General features: G+C 42.0%; 1 protein-coding gene across 1 annotated transcript in view; it reads left to right on the top strand.

The window, feature by feature from the left end:
* CAMKV (CaM kinase like vesicle associated) overlaps window positions 1-21,184 on the top strand; it is a 101,291-nt gene extending 80,107 nt beyond the window's left edge. Inside the window, exons 4-11 of the mRNA XM_042449674.1 lie at window positions 2,407-2,481; window positions 3,504-3,642; window positions 4,045-4,165; window positions 6,439-6,514; window positions 7,140-7,276; window positions 9,538-9,616; window positions 11,040-11,127; window positions 17,813-21,184. Coding sequence (XP_042305608.1) covers window positions 2,407-2,481; window positions 3,504-3,642; window positions 4,045-4,165; window positions 6,439-6,514; window positions 7,140-7,276; window positions 9,538-9,616; window positions 11,040-11,127; window positions 17,813-18,175 — 1,078 coding nt within the window. The 3' untranslated portion in view covers window positions 18,176-21,184. The remainder of the gene's footprint in view (window positions 1-2,406; window positions 2,482-3,503; window positions 3,643-4,044; window positions 4,166-6,438; window positions 6,515-7,139; window positions 7,277-9,537; window positions 9,617-11,039; window positions 11,128-17,812) is intronic.
* Window positions 21,185-21,594: the final 410 nt, after the last annotated feature.

A 21,594-nucleotide genomic window follows, 5' to 3' on the forward strand; every position in this document is an offset into this window, starting at 1 on the left:
GAGTAACAAATAACAGAACTGCTTCAAATTCTAACTGTAATGGTAACTATTGGAAGCCTTGTGACAGTAACTAGTTTTGAAAGTATAATCTTCCAAGCTTTTTGGAAATTGGTCATTGTGGGAATAGTGCCCTAGTGGAGGAGTGCCTACTATTGTGCTGTGCCTTTCCTTCTGTTTCCTTCTAACTAGAATCTTATGAAGTAGAGGTTGGAGATGAGGATATCTAACAGAGCGACCAGAAGTGGCGTATTACAGAAGCATTTGGTGTATCATCCAGAGGGGCCTGAGAAACAGAAGTGTTGTCAGTATATGGCAGCGTCTGCTATGGAATGTTTTGCTGTTGTATTAGTTTGGCTAAAGCAGTGTGATAACTGTTCCTATTTTTGAAATGTTATATTAGAGTTGTATATAAGTAATAGAAATGAGAGTGATGGGAGTTATAGTGTTGGTTCACAGAGTTACTGTTGGTTCAAAGAGAGGTGACTGACTAATTAAAGAATGCACAGAGGTGTGGAGGAGGATTTTTCCAGGGCACTCTCCTGGGAAAAGAAAGTAAGAGACAAAAACAAAAGTGTGCATGGGGGTTAGACAAATGAAGCTGGATATAGGAGTGTTTTCAGTTCATAAACAAATCAAGGTAAAGCCAGCAAAAGTATAGGGCAGAGCATTGCTTATTCTATGCTTGTGTTTGTGGATGATGGCAGTTCTGTCTGCAGATGTCTTATCATTAATTTCTCCAGTTAATGAAACCACGTTTTGCTGTTTGAATACAGAAAGCCGGTTTACTGAATTGTGGGGAGTGAGCAGTTCCCACAGGAATAGAGTGCTGCATCTTAGGGTATTTTTCAAAGTTACTCGTTGATGACAGAACACTTTTTATCATTACTACTGAGTTACCAAACAAAAGATGACCACCAGTTCACATATCCAATTTAAAATATTTTCTGTTTTCTGCTTAATTAGTCATTGGACAGAAGTGGTCACTGTTGTTTGTTTCCTTCCTGTGGTTTATAAGCCCAACATTCTAAGCTCTCATATCTGTATTGCTGTGATTGAAGGCAGTGTTCAATACTGAAATAGTTCATGTTTTGCATTTTTACGAGGTTTTAAAATACATTTTCATATGTATATAATATATTTTTATATTTTGTGTATTTGCATGCTTGCCAGTGTGAGATAGATAAAGATATAGATATAGATACATATAGATATAAATCTTTTATATTTTATGTAAAATCTTTTTTAACTGGATAGCATTTTGGTAGGCATCATCTTTTGTTTATAAGTACATGTATCTCATTGCCAATGTACACTACAAATAAATCCGTTCAAATGAGGGAAGATATTTTTCCTGGCATAGGCAAGCACCTTAGGAGCATGATCTTTGGAAAAGCGGTATACAAATAAAATTTATTACTATTATTATTATTATTATTATTATTATTATTATTATTATGATATTGTCATTCTGGGCAGTGCAGATTGTCCTAATCAGGATTGTTTCAGAGCTCTGTGGTTCTTCAAGGTATCCCCTGGTCTGCTGTTCTACAAAGATGTCATTGTGCTCACTGAGTACTACATTTCATGAAGGAGGCTGACAAGTGGGAAAGGATTCAAAGGAGACCTTTGGGAATGATGAAGTCTAATCCCATGCACAAGGATTGGAGCTTGATATGTGTAGCCTCAAAGAAGGATCAGATGTGTTGGGGGTAGATTTGACAGGTTACAGAAAGGGGAATTGTTCCCTATAGCTGCTGGGGATAAAATAAGAACTATGCTTTTCAGCTGCATGAATGCAGATTTGGGATAGAAGTGTCTTCCTCATTACAAAAACAGTAAAGGGATGAAAGAAGTTACCCTGAGTGATGTGACTGCTGTATGAAGTTTCCTTCTCCAAAAGTTTGGACAGATATTTGACAGAAATAATTTGGCTACTACTATTGTTGCTGTCTGTCTTATAGAGTCCCTAAGCGAATCTATCACAGGGTTTTGTTTTGGTTTTAGTTTTTGGCAAATTTCCTCAGAGGGGGTTTCATGTTGCCTTCTTCATAAGTTGAGAGAGTGTGGCTTGCCCAAGATCCCTGATGGGTTTCCATGGCCAAGTGAGGATTCAGACCTTTCTCTCCAGGGTCATAATCCAATGCTCAGACCACTAGACCACACTGGCTCTCTCTACAACGGATATGGAGAATGTGTGGCTTTTCAGATTTTCTCATACTTGAATTCCTATCTTCCTTCCCCACTGGCCATACAAACTAGGGCCAATGGCAGGTGTGATCTAACAACCTTGAGGGGGCATGTGTTGCCCGCTCCTGTGTTACAAGAATCCTTTCTGATCCTTAGATTGGGTAGGTCACAAGAGCTCTCCTAACCCCTTGTATTTCTCTTGCTTTTCTTTCCCTGCAGGGTGAAACACCCCAATATTTTGCAACTGGTGGATGTGTATGTTACCCGGAAAGAGTACTTCCTCTTCTTGGAGCTGTAAGTAGGCATACTCTACTAACAAGACACATATTTAGTAGTTTCTCTCCTTCCACTGCTCGGCTCTGAATCACCTTATTGCCACTTTACAAGTTGTCTTCCCAAATATTTATCAGAAGCTGCTTTGATTTTTCATGAACAAATGTGAGAGGGAGGGAGTTTAAATAATTTTGGTTTGCTTTATCTACTTGCCATTCATAAATTTATGTGCACTTGAGGGAAGGGACCATGGTTCATTGGTGGAGAGCATGGAAAAAAATCTCATTCACATCTCATCATCTTCCTTTACAGGTAGGTGCAAAAGCTTCCACTCTGAAACCTTGGAGAAATGCTTCCAGTTACTGGTCTACCAACTAGAGAGACCATTGGTCTCTAAGCAGCTCTATATGTCTCATTCAGGGCTGTCCCAAAACATTTTGCTGCCTTGAATGAAAGCAAGATCCACTACTCACCCCAATTTTTCCACATAAAAGTCAACTGATTGAGGGTTGGCACTGACAGTGGGACACCATCTTGCAGCAAATCTGGGGCAGTGGACTGGCTAAGGGGACAGAGAGTAGGCCATTCAGAATACATTGTTGTATTCTCAGCAGTTCACCTGTGCACAGCATCTGCTGCCTGAGGCAGCCATCTCACTCTGCCTAATGGTAGAACCAGCCCTGCTTCTATTTTATATTCTGGGGCCCTTTCGCACTAAATACGAAGCACTATGTTTCCACTGCCATGATTTCATCCTATGGAATATTGTGGTTGTTAGTTTAGGGAGGGGAATTTAGAATTCTCTGCCGGAGAGTTCAGTCTCTGACTGAACTATCAATCCCATGGTTGCATAGGATGCAGCCATGGCAGTTAAAGTGGATCATAATGCTATAATTGTGCAGTGTGAAAAAGTTCTTGAGGCTCAGTTTGTAGCCATCTTTGTATTGTTATACAGGAATGATACTATCATATCATTCTGTGGCAGCAATGCAATATTAGATATCTAATTTCCTTCTTTCCCTTTGTTCTTCTCTCATCCACAGTGCCACTGGTCGGGAAGTATTTGATTGGATATTAGATCAGGGTTACTACTCTGAGCGTGACACCAGTAATGTCATCAGGCAGGTTCTGGAAGCTGTGGCATACCTACATTCCCTCAAGATTGTTCACAGGAACCTCAAGGCAAGTCCGTCAGCTGCCCTGCTAGGCCTGGGGTGCACCAACACCTAAGCCAATTACTTGCCACCTATCCCATCCTTATTCGCTCTTGCTTCCATTTCAAAGTAGAGAGAAGCCAACAAAACAATTTGTCTCCCTTCTTCACTTTTATCTGTGGCTCTGCAAGAATGACACATCTATGTTATACATATATTCACATTATTCACTGTCTCTCTCACAAACATACATACAGAAGGACAGAGAGACTCATTCCAAATATGTATCTAGCAATCCCAAAAATTACAGCACATCTTTAGGGATTAGAGGCTGTCTTCATGTTGACACTGGACTGTTAATCTGGAAGCAGTGGGTTCCTCTCATCTTCCTTCCTTCCTTCATCTCTTCTTTCTCACTGTGTTCCTGCAGCTAGAAAATTTAGTGTATTACAACCGCCTGAAGAACTCCAAGATTGTGATCAGCGACTTTCATTTGGCCAAACTGGAGAATGGGCTCATCAAGGAACCCTGTGGAACCCCTGAATATCTAGGTAAAAAATGGCAAAATGCAAGGCCATCTCAAGACATTTCACCACTTCAAGGAAGTGTTCAGATGGCACCCTCCTCTCCCCAGTACATATACAGAAGCTGGTTGAGCTAGCATTAAATCTTACTTCACTCCTGGCAATAGGATGACAGGAGGTTGATTTCAGGGCTTAGGACTGCTTTTGTGACATACATAGCTCTGTCCTCCGACATAGAATGGCTGGAAAGTTTACAAGGCTGGCTGGGAGGCGGGCACTGCTGCCCTCCCCACCTCTCTGACATTACTGGCTACTGGTAGCTACTGGTACGACTACCCTTATATAGTGAACACAACCAGAGGGATCCATCTCAACATTAGGAAGAACTTCCTGACAGTAAGGGCTGTTCGACAGTGGAACAAACTCCCCCGGAGTGTAGTGGAGTCTCCTTCCTTGGAGGTCTTTAAGCAGAGGCTAGATGGCCATCTGTTGGGGATGCTTTGATTTGAATTTCCTGCATGGCAGGGGGTTGGACTGGATGGCCCTTGTGGTCTCTTCCAACTCTATGATTCTATGATGTTTTGATGCAAGGACCCAGTGGGAGAAAAGAGGTAATAACCGCAAACCCTTTAAAGATCATTTAAGAATGGTCCTGCTAGGCCTCCCTAGTCCAGCATCCCCTTCTTACAGTGGCCAGCCAGACGCTTTTGGGAAGATGAGGAGAACATGAGGGCAATAGCCCTCTGCTTTCCAGCAGAGGGGATGCATACAGACAATTTGCCAAATTGCTTCTTGGCTAAACATCTTTGTTACCTCACATGTGGATCCCTTGTGCAGATGGAGAGAAGGCAGAAGGAGCAGTTTTCTTCAGCAAACTTACAATTTTTGAGATAGTTTTGTGAGGTTTCAGGATAGGAAAAGCAGAATCCAACATAGCTAAATATAGTGGGGTATTGGACATCTAATAGTACAGTCAGCCCTTCTTATACACTGATTTTTTTATACATGGATTCAAGCATCCACAGTTTGAAAATGTTCAAAAAAAGTTTAAATTTCAAATATCAAACCTTGGTTTTCCATTTTTTATAAGGGATAACATTTTGCTATGTCACATTACTTGAGCATCCATGGATTTTGTTATCCATGGGGGATCTTGGAACGAAACTCCAGGGTATGACAAGGGTCCACTGTACTGTATATACTAATCTGTAAGAAATTTATGCCCAAATATTGACCCCAAAATCCCAGGTTGACTTGTTTATGGGTCAATTGGTATGGTAGTGTGATAGCAGCTCTTTCAGATTTCCCCATGCATTCAGCAGAGCAGTTTATTGCTCTCTTTCGCCAAGCAGGAGTCCTGGGTGACTGGTTGCTTCCTCTCCCACCTGCTGTCTGGGGAAGCGAAGGATGAAATGAAAGCTAGAACACTGAAGCAAAAAGACTCAATTAGAGTCTCTCACCGCATGCACACATACACACATTGAATGAGCCTCCAAGTTTTAGCCTCAAATTATCCACGGGTCATGGCAAAATCCATAATTTTGGCCTCAAAACCTGCCCTCAACTTATACATGAGGTCACCTTATAGTCTAGTACAGGGGTAGGCAACCTGCGGCCCGCGGGCCGGATGCGGCCCGGCAAGGCCTTGGGACCGGCCCCAGCCTGGTCCTGCCGCTGATTTCCACCGGGGCCTTTGGGGGGCAATTGTCTATAGAAGCCTCAGAAACATGCATTTATATTAACATTTTTTTAAAAATCAAATTTTTTTGCGTGTCCTCCATTTTTTAAAAAAAGTGTCTTCCATTTGAAAATTTTGTCCTACATTTGTCCTGGTTTATTTATATATTTATTTTTTTAAAAAATTATTTAATTATTTATTTTTTGGCTTCGGCCCCCCAGTTGTCTGAGGGACAGCAACCCGGCCCCTGGCTCAAAAAGGTTGCCTACACCTGGTCTAGTATATATGATAATTAAATTTAGCAATTAAAATTGTTAAGTGATAGGTTCTATTTTATTTTTTAAGCATATTCTTCCTTTATTTGCTATCATTTTGAGTTTCCTTGAATCTTATATTGGGGCCAAAGGCAAGATCTAGATCTAATAACTAAATAAATTACATCGAGTGAAAATTACATTTTTGATCTCTCCTCTTTTGCATTTGTAAGACACTTAAAATATGCAGGGACTGTTTACATATTCAGTTGTATAAATTCTTACCCCTGTCTTATGAAGTGGCATAATCCTAAAAGGGGTGTCTCATATCCGTAGAGAGCACTCACCCTCTCCTTCTGATCTTACAGCTCCTGAGGTAGTCGGACGCCAGCGATATGGACGGCCTGTGGACTGCTGGGCAATTGGAGTGATCATGTATATTCTGTAAGGAAGGGGAGGGCGAGGGAAGGCTTTGGGGTGCCTAGGCTGTCATGCTGGCAATGTGGGGAGCAGTGGCGATGAGGGGAGGATGAGGCCAGAAAATTAAACAGGACATACCTGGGGAAATTATGGCTTAAGAGAAAGAACTTGGTTACAGAACAAGTCACTGGAGAGTGTAAGTCCCGTCATTCCTCTCCAACATAGACAATGGTGAGACATGATGAGGATTGGCATCTAGTGATACCTTGGGATGGCCTCAATTTGGCCAGTGCTGGGGCATTATTGTTTTTAGCTTTTAACAAACTCATACTCATACTTGTAACTCATATGCCTTCATGTCATTTCCAACTTATAGCAACTAAGGTACCCTATCACAAGGTTTTCTGGGCTTGAGAGAATATGGCTCGCCAGAAGTCACCCAGTGGGTTTCAGTGGCCAAGCAGGGGACTGAATCTTCAGAGTCATAGTCCAACATTCAAACCACTACGCCACCCTGACCAGTATGCAAAGAGGAGATAGTATATGGCTAAGAGGCTTCACCCAGTGATGAAACCACAGATTTTCAACTTCTTGTAATTGATGTACATTCTATAGCTAATCCTCTCACTCCTCCCTCCGTGTATTACAGCTTGTCAGGGAACCCACCCTTCTATGAGGAAATGGATGAGGATGATTATGAGAATCATGACAAGAACCTGTTCCGTAAGATCTTGGCTGGTGACTATGAGTTTGATCCACCCTATTGGGATGACATCTCCCAGGCAGGTAAGGCTTCGTGAAGATAAGGGGCTGAGGAGAGAGGAAATGGGAGCAAGAAAAATGCACATTGTGTGTGGCTTATAGGAGCTATCTCCCCACTTAAACTGTGATGGTAATAATGGAAGCATAAGTCATAATTTGTACCATTCTAGGACAAGTCATGTAGAGAAGCCTCTGTCTTTGCCTGTATGTCCTAAGGATGTAAAGAATACTTAGAAATTTACTGATCCTAACCAGGAATGGTGTCTCAACACACAGAATCATCTTGCCAAGGAAATGATTGGCTACCATAAGAATTTTTGCAGTTGGGGGCTTTTATTCATAGAATCGTAGAGTTGGAAGAGACCACAGGGGCCATCCAGTCTAACCCTCTTCCATGCAGGAAATATAAATCAAAGCATCCCTGACAGATGGCTATCCAGCCTCTGCTTAAAGACCTCCAAAGAAGGAGACTCTATCACCCTCCGAGGGAGTGTGTTCCACTGTCGAACAGCCCTTACTGTCAGGAAGTTCTTCCTAGAATCTCTTTTCCTGGAGCTTGCATCCATTGTTCCGGGTCCTGTTCTCTGGAGCAGCAGAAAACAAGCTTGCTCCCTCCTCAACATGACATCCTTTCAAATATTTAAACAGGGCTATCATATCACCTCTTAACCTTCTCTTCTCCAGGCTAAACATCCCCAGCTCCCTAAGTCGTTCCTCATAGGGCATGGTTTCCAGATCCTTCACCATTTTAGTTGCCCTCCTTTGGACACGCTCCTTTGGACACGCTCCAAAACATTTGGTTTTGTGTAAGAACATAGTGTTTTTGCACAAAAAGCGAATTGGGGGAGGGGGGTATTTCACAAATTTTCCACAAAAAAATCCCAAAATACACAATGAAACATTGTTTCTGCAGAAAATGTTCCGAAATACACAAACTTTAAATGTGCAAGAGCTCTAATAATCTCATACAGTGGGAGAGGTGTTCTCCCCCCCCCCCCCAAGTTTTTTTTTTTATTTTGTGAGTTCCAAGGGTACAGACTTAAGAAAATAAAATAATCTGATTTTTAAAAACATTTGGAAACATAAAAGCAAAAATACAGTGCCAAGAAGTCACTAATGACATTAATATAGCATGTCCTGCTGCTTTAGTTCCAGGCATGTGTTTTTTAATGGTGAAGTTAACATTCATTAAGGTGATTTTCAAGTAGAAAGCATTAGACAAGCCTCTGTCCAATAACATACTTTCTATTAGAACTTTGCTGGTGTTCTAGATGTATAGCTGATATAACCATTGATAATAAGTAAACCATCAGAAGATCTTAGTTAGCAGTATGAGCAGTCTCTTGCACAATGGTTTGCTTTAGCTTTAGTTCATTTAAATACATGTCCAACAGCTTGACAGAATCTTCATAGAAATAGGGAAAATGGTGTCACATGCTCTCCATTATGGTATGTTTCTAAATCACAGATTTATTTGGTTGTTGAACATAGTTTTTCCATCTTCCAATGTATTTGTACCATATTTTTAAAGATCCCAAGTAGTTTGTACAGCAGAGCTCCAATTCTACATTGTGGTCAGATGGCAACCTTCCAGATTCAGAGGAAATATTGTCATGTTCTATTTCCAGTATGTTTTCTTTCAATCGGCCATCATTACCACCAGGCCTGGCCAGACAAAGGAGGCCTGAAACTAGGCCTCTGCCTACTTCTCCGTGGGAGAGGTGTTCTAAAATTATTTGTTCTTGCATGAGAAAATGAAAATTTGCATCCCTAGTATATTATCCCAGGACTTCACTCACAAACGGTTGTGATAAATATTACACCAGAATTGTTTTGAAACCATTGATTTTAACATAGAACGGTCAGAAAAAGCTTATTATTGGACCGAGGTTATTTCAACTTTTTCTATATGGCAATTTTTTCCTTCAGAATCAGCATGTTTATTTCCCATCATTTGGGTGGACTTTCCACTCACGGGTGGAAACCATCTTCATGTTGAATGGGAGGAAAACATTTAAGTGACATCTCTCCCCTTGATTCTTTTAGAATTGCAATGTCCCAGGTCTGCTTTTCATTTGAAGACAAGTTGGAAACAGTTACACAGACTCCTTTGTACTACAAGGTTTTTGAGCCAAAGATAAATGATTTGATAGATAAATTACTTTCCCCCTATCCATAATTAGGTAGGTGTATCCCTCTACTCACTGCAGAGTCAGAGCACTGTCTGTGGTGCCACTCATCCTAACCTAAGCAGTTGTATGCAACTTTTTCTCTCTTTTCTCCAGCCAAGGATCTGGTGGCCCGTCTGATGGAGGTGGACCAGGACCAGAGGATTACAGCAGAGGAGGCTATTTCCCATGAATGGTAAGTGCCCCATAACTGCTCCTGTTCCAGGGTGGACTTAGAACTCAGGTAGAGTGGGAGGAAGTGAAGAGAAAAGTAAGCAGAGTAGGTCTTGGGTCATATACATCAGAGAAAAGGATCAGAAGATTTAAGGTACAGAATGAGATTTTTCTCAATGGTCAGGGGTGACTAGTAAGGCAAATGAGAGACTGTGGAACTTCTTTCCAAAGACAATTTGGCAGGCTTCCCTCTCTAACATTCCCTCTCTAACATTCTATAGCCAGTGGGCAAATACCTTTTTGTTCCAGCAGTCCTTTGGCAAGAAAGCTGACAAAGTCCTTTGGCAACAAAGCTGCAGAGGGGGATCTTAACTGGATAGATAGATTCACAGCTTGGAATTCACAATAGGATTTGGTCCATTGCTGGCTTAATGTTTTCCATAGCTACTTTGAGTCCTCTCTTGGGGAGCACAATGTTAAAGCACAAATCTAATCAGTGTTGGAAGATTTTTGCATTCTCTTTCCCCCTCCTTAGATAGATACGGTAGATTAAGATATAGCCTTTATGTATATATACAGTGGAGCCTCTCTTTACACGGGGGATCCGTTCCGGACCCCCCATGTAAGGCAAATTCCGCGTAAACACAAGCTCCATTCTATTGAATGGGGCTTTGCTCGGAGCAGGGCGCGCACACCACCATCGCACGGCCCATTCATTTAATTGCAGCACGGCTTCTGCGTAAAGTGGAAGCCGCATATGTTGTGACCGCATGTGGAGCGGGCACACTGTATAGATTAAAGCCTTTAGTAAACTTTTGTTTGAACTACAAGCGACTTGTGTTGTTTTTTTGAGTCAGTCTCAGTTCTTAGGGAAGCATACTTAAACACAGGCACATTTCTGTTACTCTGCTGATTTGAAGCTAGATCCAACAGGCTTGGCTTTGACATTATTGATATTTAAATATTTTTTGTTTCCTTACCAAAAGCTTAGGAAACTTAGGCCTGTTACAGACTGCCAAAATAAAGCTGCTTCGGGTCTCTTTGGAGGTATGCTATTTAAATGATGCATGGGTCCTAAGAGTCCGGAGGTCGCGCCAAAGCCACATTCCATTCCTAAACACTGGACTGCAGCTTTGGTGCAGGTTCTGCATTCTTAGGATGCATGCATCATTTAAACAGCATGCCTCCAAAGAGACTCGAAGCAGCTTTATTTTGGCAGTCTGTAACAGGCCACAAATTGCTCTACAATTCGTCCACAGGATGAAGTTGATAAAGGGGTGATTAGTAAGGCATCTGAGAGTGGTTTTAGCTGACGATTCATCTTCATAGCAAGGGCTGGCTGCAACCTTCCCATTTAGGTCCAAGTAGCTAGTTAGCAAAACAAATCAAGAAACTAATCAGGCTAAGTAGGTGGCACAACTCATTGTCACTTTTTCTTTCTCCAGGATTTCTGGCAATGCAGCTTCAGACAAGAACATAAAGGATGGTGTATGTGCTCAGATTGAGAAGAACTTTGCCAGGGCAAAATGGAAGGTAATAGTGATGCTAACAAGCATCCTCTCTTGCTCTGAAATAGCTGCAAGACTCAAGGCAGTCTAAGATAGCCTCAGAACTTGAGGAGATACAACCCATTGTCTTTTGGGGATGTTATTCCCCAAAATATTAAGGAAATATTGATTTAATAGAGATTTGTTGTTGTGTGCTGTCAAATTGTTTCTGAACCTTGGTGACCCTATCACAGGGTTTTCTTGACAGAATTTTTGTTCAGAAGGGGTTTACCATTGCCATTCTCTGAGGCTGAAAGAGTGTGACTTGCCAAAGGTCTCCTACTGTGTTTCCATGGCTGAGTGGTGATGCAAATTCTGGTAACCAGAGTCCTAGTCCAACACCCAAACCACTATACCACACTGGCACTGATTTGATAAGCGCTTGGCTAAATTCAATCCTAAATCCCAATTAGAGTTGAATCAGTGGGATTTACCTAGGTTTTGAATAACTAAATTCCCAATGATTCAATAGATTTATTCTTATAGGGCCATGATGGCAAACCTATGACACATGATTCAGTAGATTTATTCTGATAGGGCCATGATGGCAAACCTATGACACACGTGCCATGGGTGGCATGCAATGCCATTTCGCCCGGCACAGGTCAGGGGGGAGGAGGAACAGGCGCACTCCCATTGCTCCTCCTCCCAACCTTCAGCTCTCTCTCGGAGACAGCTGAAAGCCAGAAAATGGTGCTGGGGAGAAGTGATCAGCACAGGCAGGGACCTTTCCTGGCACCTAGCTGCCTCCGGAGGGACAGCTGGGGGTTGGGAAAGCTCAGGGAGGAGGAGGAGTGGGTGTGTGTCTATTCCTCCTCCTCCTCAGGGACTTTTCGTGAACCCCAGCTGCCTCCAGAGGAACAGCTGAGGATCAGGAAAGCTTGGGGGGAGGAGAAACAGGTGCGTGCCTATTCCTCTTCCTCCACAGGCACCTTTCCCTGCTTCCAGCTGTCTCTCAAAGAAGACAGGAGAAGGGCAGGGGAAAGAGGAGCAAACGGTGTGTGCTCGTGCCTCCCCCCTGCCTTCCCCGGCTTGTAGCTGTCTCTCAAAGACAGCTGAAGGCTGGAGAAAGGGCAGGGGGTGAAGTCCTGCCCTGGAAGTATCACCCCCAACGCCAGGTGCTACCTGATGTCAGAAAAAAAAATAGTTTGGGCACACAGCCCCAAAAGGTTCACCATTACTATGATACGGACTAACAACTGAATTTAGCCCATTAGGTAGAATTTTCTCAAATATATTTTTGTTTCATGATTTTTTAAAAAAAATTTTTTTTGCATAGAAAATATTTGTAGAACCTTATTGGTGATTAAGTCAATCTATTGACACAAATATTGACAAAATATATTCAGAGTTCTAATAATTTCAATTTTATTATATATGTGGAAGGAAGGTCTGTAGCTCAAAGATGGTGTTGTTGTTCTTGTGTGCCTTCAAGTTGTTTCAGGTTTATAGCAACCCTAAGGTGAACCCATCATGGAGTTTTCTTGGCAGGTTTCTTCAGAGGGGTTTGCCATTGCCATCATTAGAGAGAGTGTGATTTGCCCAAGGTCACCAGTCGGTTTCCATGGCCAAAAAAGGATTCAAACCTTGGTCTCCAGAGTTGAAGTCCAGTGCTCAAACTACTACACCACACCAGCTCTGGCTCAAAGACTATTTGGATCCAGTCCCATCTAGTTTCAGGCCAAGGTTCAATATTGAAACAGCCTTTGTTGCCTTGATAGTTGACCTACTCCAAGTGAGAGACAGAGGCTGTGTGTGTGTGCACGCGCGCCTTCATTTCACTTATTGATTTAATAGCGACCCTATGAATTTCATAGAGTTTTCTTAGGCAAGGAATATTTAGAGGTGGTTTTCCTCTGAAATATATCCTACATCATCTGACCCTGCTGATTTTCTTAGATTTCTTAGATTTTTTAGATTTTCTTAGATTTTGATGCCACTGATTTTACTGGACTAGCAAAATGGGAGTAAAAGGCACTGTATTTTAGTGGCTCTGTTTTTTTCTATAGGGCTGGTTCCAGAAAGTGGTACAGGGAGATTCTTGTTCATCCCTTTTTGCTATCAAGCTGTGAGGTGCTGCAGGGCTCCATCCTGTCTCCTATGCTCTTTGATATTTATATTAAGCTGCTAGGTGAGGTCATTAGGAATGTAGGTTCTTGGTGCCATATTCTTCCTCTTCTTCTATCCTTCCTTATCCCTATATTGGAACTTAAAGCAGCTTACAACAGTTTTTTTGAAATTGTTAAAAATCCACAAGATGGTTAGAATATATTTAAACAATCAGAAAAAGATTAAAACCAATTTAAAACATATTATTGTTAGAGTCAGCAGGAGGTGTGCAGGTGCTGGACTAGCACCTGGATGTTATATGGGGCTGGATGCGGACCAATTAACTAAAGCTGGGTCACAATTTTACATTTTGAATAGGTTTTCCCCAGGTCTGGGAATTGGATATATGACCTGTCCAGGATAGGGTACCATTCCTCTTGAAGGAGCAAGAGTGTAACTTGGCAGCTTTCCTAGATCCATCTCCCTCAGCTGGCTCAGAATGCCTGAGGTTAGTCTGGCATAATTCCTCAGATATTACCTTTCCTGGAAATGGATGATCTAGGCACACTAGTTCATGTGCTAGTAACTTCTTGCTTAAATAGCTGCAGTGCACTTTGTGCAAGACTGCTGTTCAAGATGGTTTGAAAATTTCACCTACTGCAGAATGCTGCTGCTAGTCTAGGACTAGGACACCACATAGAAAACATCTAAGGCCAGTTTTAAATTGAATTGGCTTTCAGTAAACTTCTGGTATGAATTCAAGGTGTTTATAGTAACACTGAAATCCTTAAAGGTCATGAAAAAGCCACCTATCCTCAAATACAGCTGCCTGAGGACTGGGATCTGCTGGAGGAAACCAGTGGGAGCATTACACTATGCCAGGAGGTAGGAGAGGCCCATCATTGTCCCTGGCAGTAGACTGCCCTCTCCTTAGAGTCCTGATTGATGCCAACACCTTTGAGGTCTAAGGATTTTGCCCAAATCTGTACAGGTTTTAAATTTGTTTAACTTTTAAAAATTGTTAAATGGTTTTGTGTACTTTAAATTATTTCAGTTGAAAGCCACAAAAAGATATAACAACATAATATAAGATATAACAACATAATAAGCATTTAATAATGAAAAGTCTTGCATCTGAATAGATATTATACGTTTGTTCTGATAAAAGCTTTTATTTTAATTCCATGTCCTATTATTCAGTAATCCAACTTGTTGGATTAGAAATAGATTTCTGGGGTGTTAGCACCTTTTCTGGGAAAGCTGGAGACTGGTTCGATTAAGATTCAATCTTCTTTAGCAAAGTTCACAAGTGGAAGTACTGAATCTCTCGGTTCTCTCAGAGACTAGTTTTAGCAAAGTAAGGCAAACTGGCTGTGCATTAAATGGAAGTCCCTCCATTTATCAGAGCCTTCTTCCCAGATAACAAAGGGTTAAATGTTAGGGGAGTTACATTTTAATGAGGGATTTCATCACAGCTGATGAGATGGCAACTGTTCAATGAGATGGGGAGATGGGGAGAAGCGGGAACCTTTGAGATGTTTCTGAGAGAGAGGTCTTTAAAAGCCTGGATGCAATACAAAATTTTTGTCTGTCTGGGGTCTGCCTGCCTGCCTGTTGGCTAGTGGTCTCCGGCTCTCCTGAGGTGCATCATGAAGAAGCCGATAGAGCTGAACAACGGAGTCCAGGCTCCCAACTACCCAGAAACGCCTGGCACTGGGAGTAAAATTAGGAACATGTACTAGTCAGTTGCATTAGGATTTTTAAATTTGTTTTACTAGTTTGGCTGAAATGATTGTACTCTGTAACTTAAACTTTCTGTTTGCGCCTGTAGGTCAAGTGTGTCCTGCATGCAGTGATACCCTTTTGCTCTAGATAGAATAAAGCTTTTCTTTTAAGTACCAAAAGTGCTTTTTTGCACTCTTCTTCATGTACCTTAGCTTGGCTAGTTCCTGCCTGGGTTTGCAAGTACCAGTAGAATCCCTAGCAATGTCCCAATGCATTGCTAAGATGTAATAGGTTATTCATTGGGTGGTGGCAGCAAGGTTTGTTTTAGATTTAAAAAGGTGATCTCAGAAGGTCCCATCCACTTCGTGGAAGGGGATCGTAGAGAACTTTCACATGGTGGTAGCAGTGGGTATATGCAAGTTTCATAGCTAAAAAGACTTTACTAATTACATTTGAAATTACATGCAAACATACATACATGCAGTGCCTATGCCCTGGCTAACTATAGCAAAGTTTCAAGAAGATGACTCCTAGCCCTGTACTGTAGTTTTAGAAGACTGCTGGTCTTCAGTAAAACATGGTAGACTTCATACAGTTGAAATTAGCTATCATGATATGTAATAAAAATTTTCAATAAATTTTCTGGACTTCGTTGTTTGTTTTTTGATGGCTTAGCCTTGAGGATCTGTTCTAGGCAGCCTCTCTTCTCAAGTGTTTGTCTGCAATCAGAAGCACTGAAAGCACACTTCAAAACAAAACTGAGATCCTTCATCGCAGACATGCCAAGATGACTATTTCTTTTAAAATACCAAGACTGGACAGAAACAATTACAGGCCAGTCTCGCTTTTAGCATTCTTAGGCAAGCATTCTTAGGCAAGGTAATCGAGAGGGCAGTTACCATTCAACTTCAAGCAGTCTTGGAAGAAACATATTTTCTAGATCCATTTCAAACCAGATTTAGGATGGGCTACGGAGTTGAGACCGCCATGGCCACCTTTGTCAATGATCTCCATCTGGGTCCCAGCAGGGGAAGTGTGACCCTGCTAGTGCTGTTGAACCTCTCGGCGGCCTTCAATACCATTGACCACTGCATCCTTCTGGAACACCTGAGAGAATTGGGAATCGGGGGCAGTGTACTCCAGTGGCTCCGGTCCTACCTCTGGCGAATTCAAGATGGTATTGCTTGGGGACAGTTGTTCAGCCAAGAGGAAGCTCAAGTCGGGCATCCCTCAAGGCGCGATTCTGTCCCCAATGCTGTTTAACATTTACATGAAACCGCTGGGCGAGATCATCTGGAGACATGGGGTGGGGTGTTATCAGTACGCTGATGACACCCAAATAAATTTCTCTATGTCTAAGACTGATACAGTGACTAAGGATGGAATCTCTCCTCTGAATTTGGTAATGGATTGGATGAGGGAAAAGAAACTCAAGTTGAATCCAGATAAGACGGAGGTACTTGCAGTAGGGATCCCTAATTCGGGAATGGAGTTATGCCAGCCAATTCTGGATGGGGTCATACTTCCCCTGAAGGACTCTGTCCTCAGCTTGGGGGTGCTCCTGGACTCGTTGCTTCAACTGACAGCTCAGGTGGATGCGAAGGTCAGGAGCACTTGCTATCAGCTTTGACTGATAAGCCAGCTGTGCCCCTTCCTGGAACCAGGAGACCTTGAAACAGTAGTACATGTGCTGGTAACCTCTCAACTTGACTTCTGCAGCACGCTTTACGTGGGGCTACTCTCGTGCCAAGTTTGGAAACTTCAGTTGCTACAAAACATGGCAGCCAGGCTGGTCACGGGCACATCCAGAACTGCCCATATTACACCGGTTCTAAAATCTCTCCACTGGCTGCCTATCAGTTTTTGGGCAAGGTACAACAAGTTGGTTCTAACCTTTAAAGCCCTACATGGCTTGGGTCCTGACTACTTGCGGGAGCGTCTCCTTCCATACAGTCCATACACTTTGGTCCTCTGGGAAGAATCTGCTACAACCTAAGAAGACTAGACCTTCAGCAGTGACCCAGAGGACCTTCTCATCAATTGCTCCCAGGATCTGGAACGACCTGCCAGACAAGATCCGCCATATTACCACCTCGTAAGCCTTTAAAAAGGCTATTAAAATGGATCTCTTCCGGCAGGCCTTTCCAGACTAGGTTAGATCCATTAGATCCATTAGACTTGCCTCTCCCCTCTATTGATAGCAATACCAAAATTGATTGATACTATCACCCCCATCAACCCCACTCCTCTAGAGGAAGACTCATTTCTTGTGCTAATCGGCCTGAAATTTCAATGTATTTCTATTGGATAGTTTAAAATTCTTTGATGTTTAATCTCTTTTTATGGGTTGATCGCTGTTTTTATGATTGGGGGAGGGTTGGGATTTGGGGGGTTTAAAATTGTAAATTTTAATTGTTTGATATTTTATTTATACTGTTAGAATCCACTTTGATTCCTTTGTGAAAAAGCGGAATTCAAATTATTATTATTATTATTATTATTATTATTATTATTTTATTAAGACTTTTCTATGCTTTTAAATTGATAATACCATTTTGTAAAGCAGGGAGAGAGCCAGATGGAGATATAGTTAGACTTCTTTATCCACAGATTCAAGCATCCATGTTTGACAATATTAAAAAAAGTATATATTCCAAATAGCAAAACTTGATTTTGCAACTTCATATAAGGAGCATCATTTTACTATGCCGCTGTATATAATGGGACCTTAAATGTCCACAGATTTTGGTATCCACAGGGGATCCTGGAACCAAACCCCAGTAGATAACAAGGGCCCATTGTATTGGTCTTTTCTCTCCATACTGAAGCATGGAGAGGGTATTAAATTGCTCTTTGATCAAGTGGACAACTACCTTTCTGCCCCTCTCTATCTGCAGAAAGCAGTCCGAGTTACCACAATGATGAAGAGACTCCGAGCACCAGAACACACAGATGCAGCAAAAGCCACCCCTCCCGCTGCTGCAACGACAGATGGTGTTGCCCCAACAGAAACCACCAGCACCTCGCAGGTCAAACCAGAAGCAGACAGCAAAGCTCCAGTGGCAACTGAGGCAGCCCCAGCTACAATAGCAACAGCACTCCCTCCTGCAACAACAAGCCCAGAAGTAACAGCATCAACAGCTCCAGCTGTTACTGCAGAAACTCCAGCTACGACATCAGCAACCCCAACTACATGTAACGGGGAAAACACCACTGCTCCCAATGCCACTCCAGAGTCCTGGAATGAGGAGACTGGCTGAGTCAAAGGGGAGCTGGGTGAGGGCAGGGTTGTACCTCTCTTTGTTGTATTTCTCTTTGTAAATAGTTACTGGCATGGTACCCCAAACTGTCCTAGCTTCCTCAAAAAATCCCTTCTGCGTCTGGCTGTCAGTAGTCTGACTCTATGTGTCTTCAGCTAGGTGCCAGCAGGGTTTCTATTTTTTATGTGACAGAGTCCAATGTGACCCTGATGGGCTCAGGTAAACAGATGGCTGGGCCTCTACAACCCATTGCATGAAATATTCTCTCTCCCTCTTTCCCACTTCCCCTCCCCTAATTCTCCTCCATAGCTTTCCTTTGTTTTGTCCTATTTTGTGATTTCTTTATATTTATATTTCTTATTCCTAATTGGGCATTTGTTTTACTTCATTTATTTTACGCATTTCTTACTTTAGCTGCCTTTCAAAAATGCACTCTTCCCAAGCCATTCTCATTTTCTGTCCAGGTCCTGGGCTGTCTGGGCCTGTCTGAGAGAAGCCAGGGCACTCAGATCAGCCATAGAAGGCATACCTATCCAATTGGTGGGGGTACAGGGAATGAAACACACATCCAGGTCAGGTTGCTAGCTTACTGAAAGATAGAGAAGTCCACACATGACCATAATGGATCTGCTATGTTAGACATACTTATACAGCAAAGATGAGGAAAGGGTAGCTTTCCAGATGCAGTTGGATTGCCACTCCCATCTTCCCTCAGCATTGATCCTGGTGGCAATGGCTGATGAAACTGGTAGTCCAACCACCACTAGAAAGACAACCCACTGCTGCTGTGCAGAGTAAATGTGGAATTCATGTGTTCAACAGTTTACATCATTTACACCTCTGCGTCCACCATCTGAATATGCATGCACAAAGCTAACGCTATCCCATGTTTAGTATGTTTGTGCGGTATGTGACCTTCCATAGAACTGTCCATATATGGACACAGTTGGAACCTTGGGCTAAGATGGAAAGCAAGCCATCTGCAGGCACGCTAGCCATGGAAGGTTAAAGGCACATGGTAGGTTGTCTGTCTGTCTGTCTATTTATTTATATTTTAGACTTGTCACATTTTTCTGCATTGCCTCCAGAACTGAGTACTCAAGTAGCTGACATGCTAGTATATGACAATAAAGGGTGTTCTTTTCACCCTGGCACTGTAATCCAAAAACTAGCAGTCCTGAGCTTGTATAATAAATACTACAATCACAATTATATATATTATTCAGTACTGTCATTCTCCCACCTATGTAACAGAAATAATGGTGCCCTATATTTTACATAGTGGGAAATGTAATAGTTCTATATTTCTTACAAGAGATGTTGCAAAAGGTTGACATACTATAAAAGAGATAGAGAGCCACATATGAACTACAAAGTAGTTTTCCATAGTTCTTACCAGTGAGAAATGATCATACCAGTTCATGAGTGAAGATGAGATCAGCTAAATGGAGAGCAGCAGTTGTAGCTTAAGTAACAGCAGATGACTAGCCCCCATCTTATGGATGTTTCACTCAAAAGTAAATCTCACTGAGTTTAATGGCACTAAGTGTCAGGTTAGGTAAGCATATGGCAAGCATACGGCAAGCATACAATAATAGCCAAGTCAGGCAATGTGGGTTACCACCAAACACTGAAAAGTTGCAGAGAGAGAGGATGCAATTGTAGATGAGATATATGCAGGTACGCTGTCTTTTTCCTATCTGTAGTTTGACTGAACTGGAAGAGTTTGAGGCGGAAGGGTTCAGGACAGAACCAGCAGATGGGGAAAGACTTAAAACCCCAATTCAATGCCATCCTCCTAGAATCCTTGTGCCACACTCAAACCACTACACCATGTTGGCTCTGCAGCCCCTTACATACTCACCCAAACAAAAAAAGAAAGAAGAAACACACACACACAAAAAACAGCCAAACTAAAAACCATAAATTCTGGACATGTCAGGTATGCCGATGTGGCTCCTTACAGAGATATTTGGGGTGAAAATGGGCCCCCATTCCCTCCACAGTTGCCCACCTCTGACTTATATATTGGCCCCTTGATGGAAGAGACGGGAGGCATTCATGCTGCATGATAATAGACAGCTGGGGTCCCTATGACATCTGAGTTGACAACGTCTGACAAATCACTCTCTTTTTTAACCATACCTATTTTGCAGTTTGTCTGGCTTGTCTGGCTTATCTTATTCCTTTTAAAGTTGCTGTTACATGGTGAGAGATAGCATGATAAGCCAGACAAACTGACTTTCCAAATTTTCCTTACTATAAGCCTTGGACAAAGGTTTAAATCATACATTCAGTAGTTATGTGAAAAATTCCACAATATGCCAACACAATTCTTGATCATATTGCCATTAGTAATTGCACAGTGAAGAATCACTAAAACAATGCAAAGAGCCACCTACACAAGCAATTTACTACATGGAACATCTTCAGTCTGGTTGGTTTCAAGGAAATTATTTGTGATTGTTTGACTTGGATTTATGTGACCTTTGATTTTGTCCATTTCTCTGTCTCAGATAATGAAAAATATCTTCTTTTTGCCAGTTATAATGGGATCTAGATATACAGACTGTGTCTCCCTTATCTGAAATGCATGGGACCAGATGTGTTTTTAGATTATGGAGTATTTGCATATGTATCTTTGAAGATGGGACCTATCTTTGAAGATGGGACCTACGTCTAAACATGAAATTTATATGTGTGTCTTATACACCTTGTATACATAGCCTGAAGGTAATTTTATATACAGTATTTTACATAATTTTGTGCATGAAATAAAGTTTGTGTACACTGAATCATCAGAAAGCAAAGGTTTCACTGTCCCAGTTACATGTGTGGAAAATTTTCGATTTGGGGATATTTTAAATTTCAGAATTTCAGATGAGGAAGATTCAATCTGTACATGTTTTTGAAGCTTAAGGTTCTCTTTCCCACAAGGAAAAGAAACATTGGCCCCATACAGACAGGCCAAAATAAAGCTGCTTCGGGTCACTTTGGAGGTATGCTGTTTAAATTATGCATGCGTCCTAAGAGTCCGGAATCCATGCTAAAGCCATGCTCCAGTCCTAAAGACTGGAGTGCAGCTTTGGTGCAGCTTCTGGCCTCTTAGGACGCATGCATAATTTAAACAGCATACCTCCAAAGTGACCCAAAGCAGCTTTATTTTGGCCTGTCTGTATGGGGCCATTAGCACCTATTTAGTATTCAGATTCTTTACTCCAGAGTTATTCTTCAACATGCTGCAGTCTCCTGTTGGTACACAGTTGTGCAATAAAAAAAGAAGCTAGGATCAGCAGAGGTTGATGTGGAGGAAAGAACAACCCCAAGCAGAGATGTCTTGCTGGTTTCTGTTTATTAAACTTTCAGCTGTCATCAACCATCCTAGTAGTTGTTCCTGCTTCAAGTTGGTTCCTGAGCCC

The sequence above is a fragment of the Sceloporus undulatus genome, chromosome 2 (assembly GCF_019175285.1).
Source record: "Sceloporus undulatus isolate JIND9_A2432 ecotype Alabama chromosome 2, SceUnd_v1.1, whole genome shotgun sequence".
In the NCBI taxonomy this organism is placed as follows: domain Eukaryota; kingdom Metazoa; phylum Chordata; class Lepidosauria; order Squamata; family Phrynosomatidae; genus Sceloporus; species Sceloporus undulatus.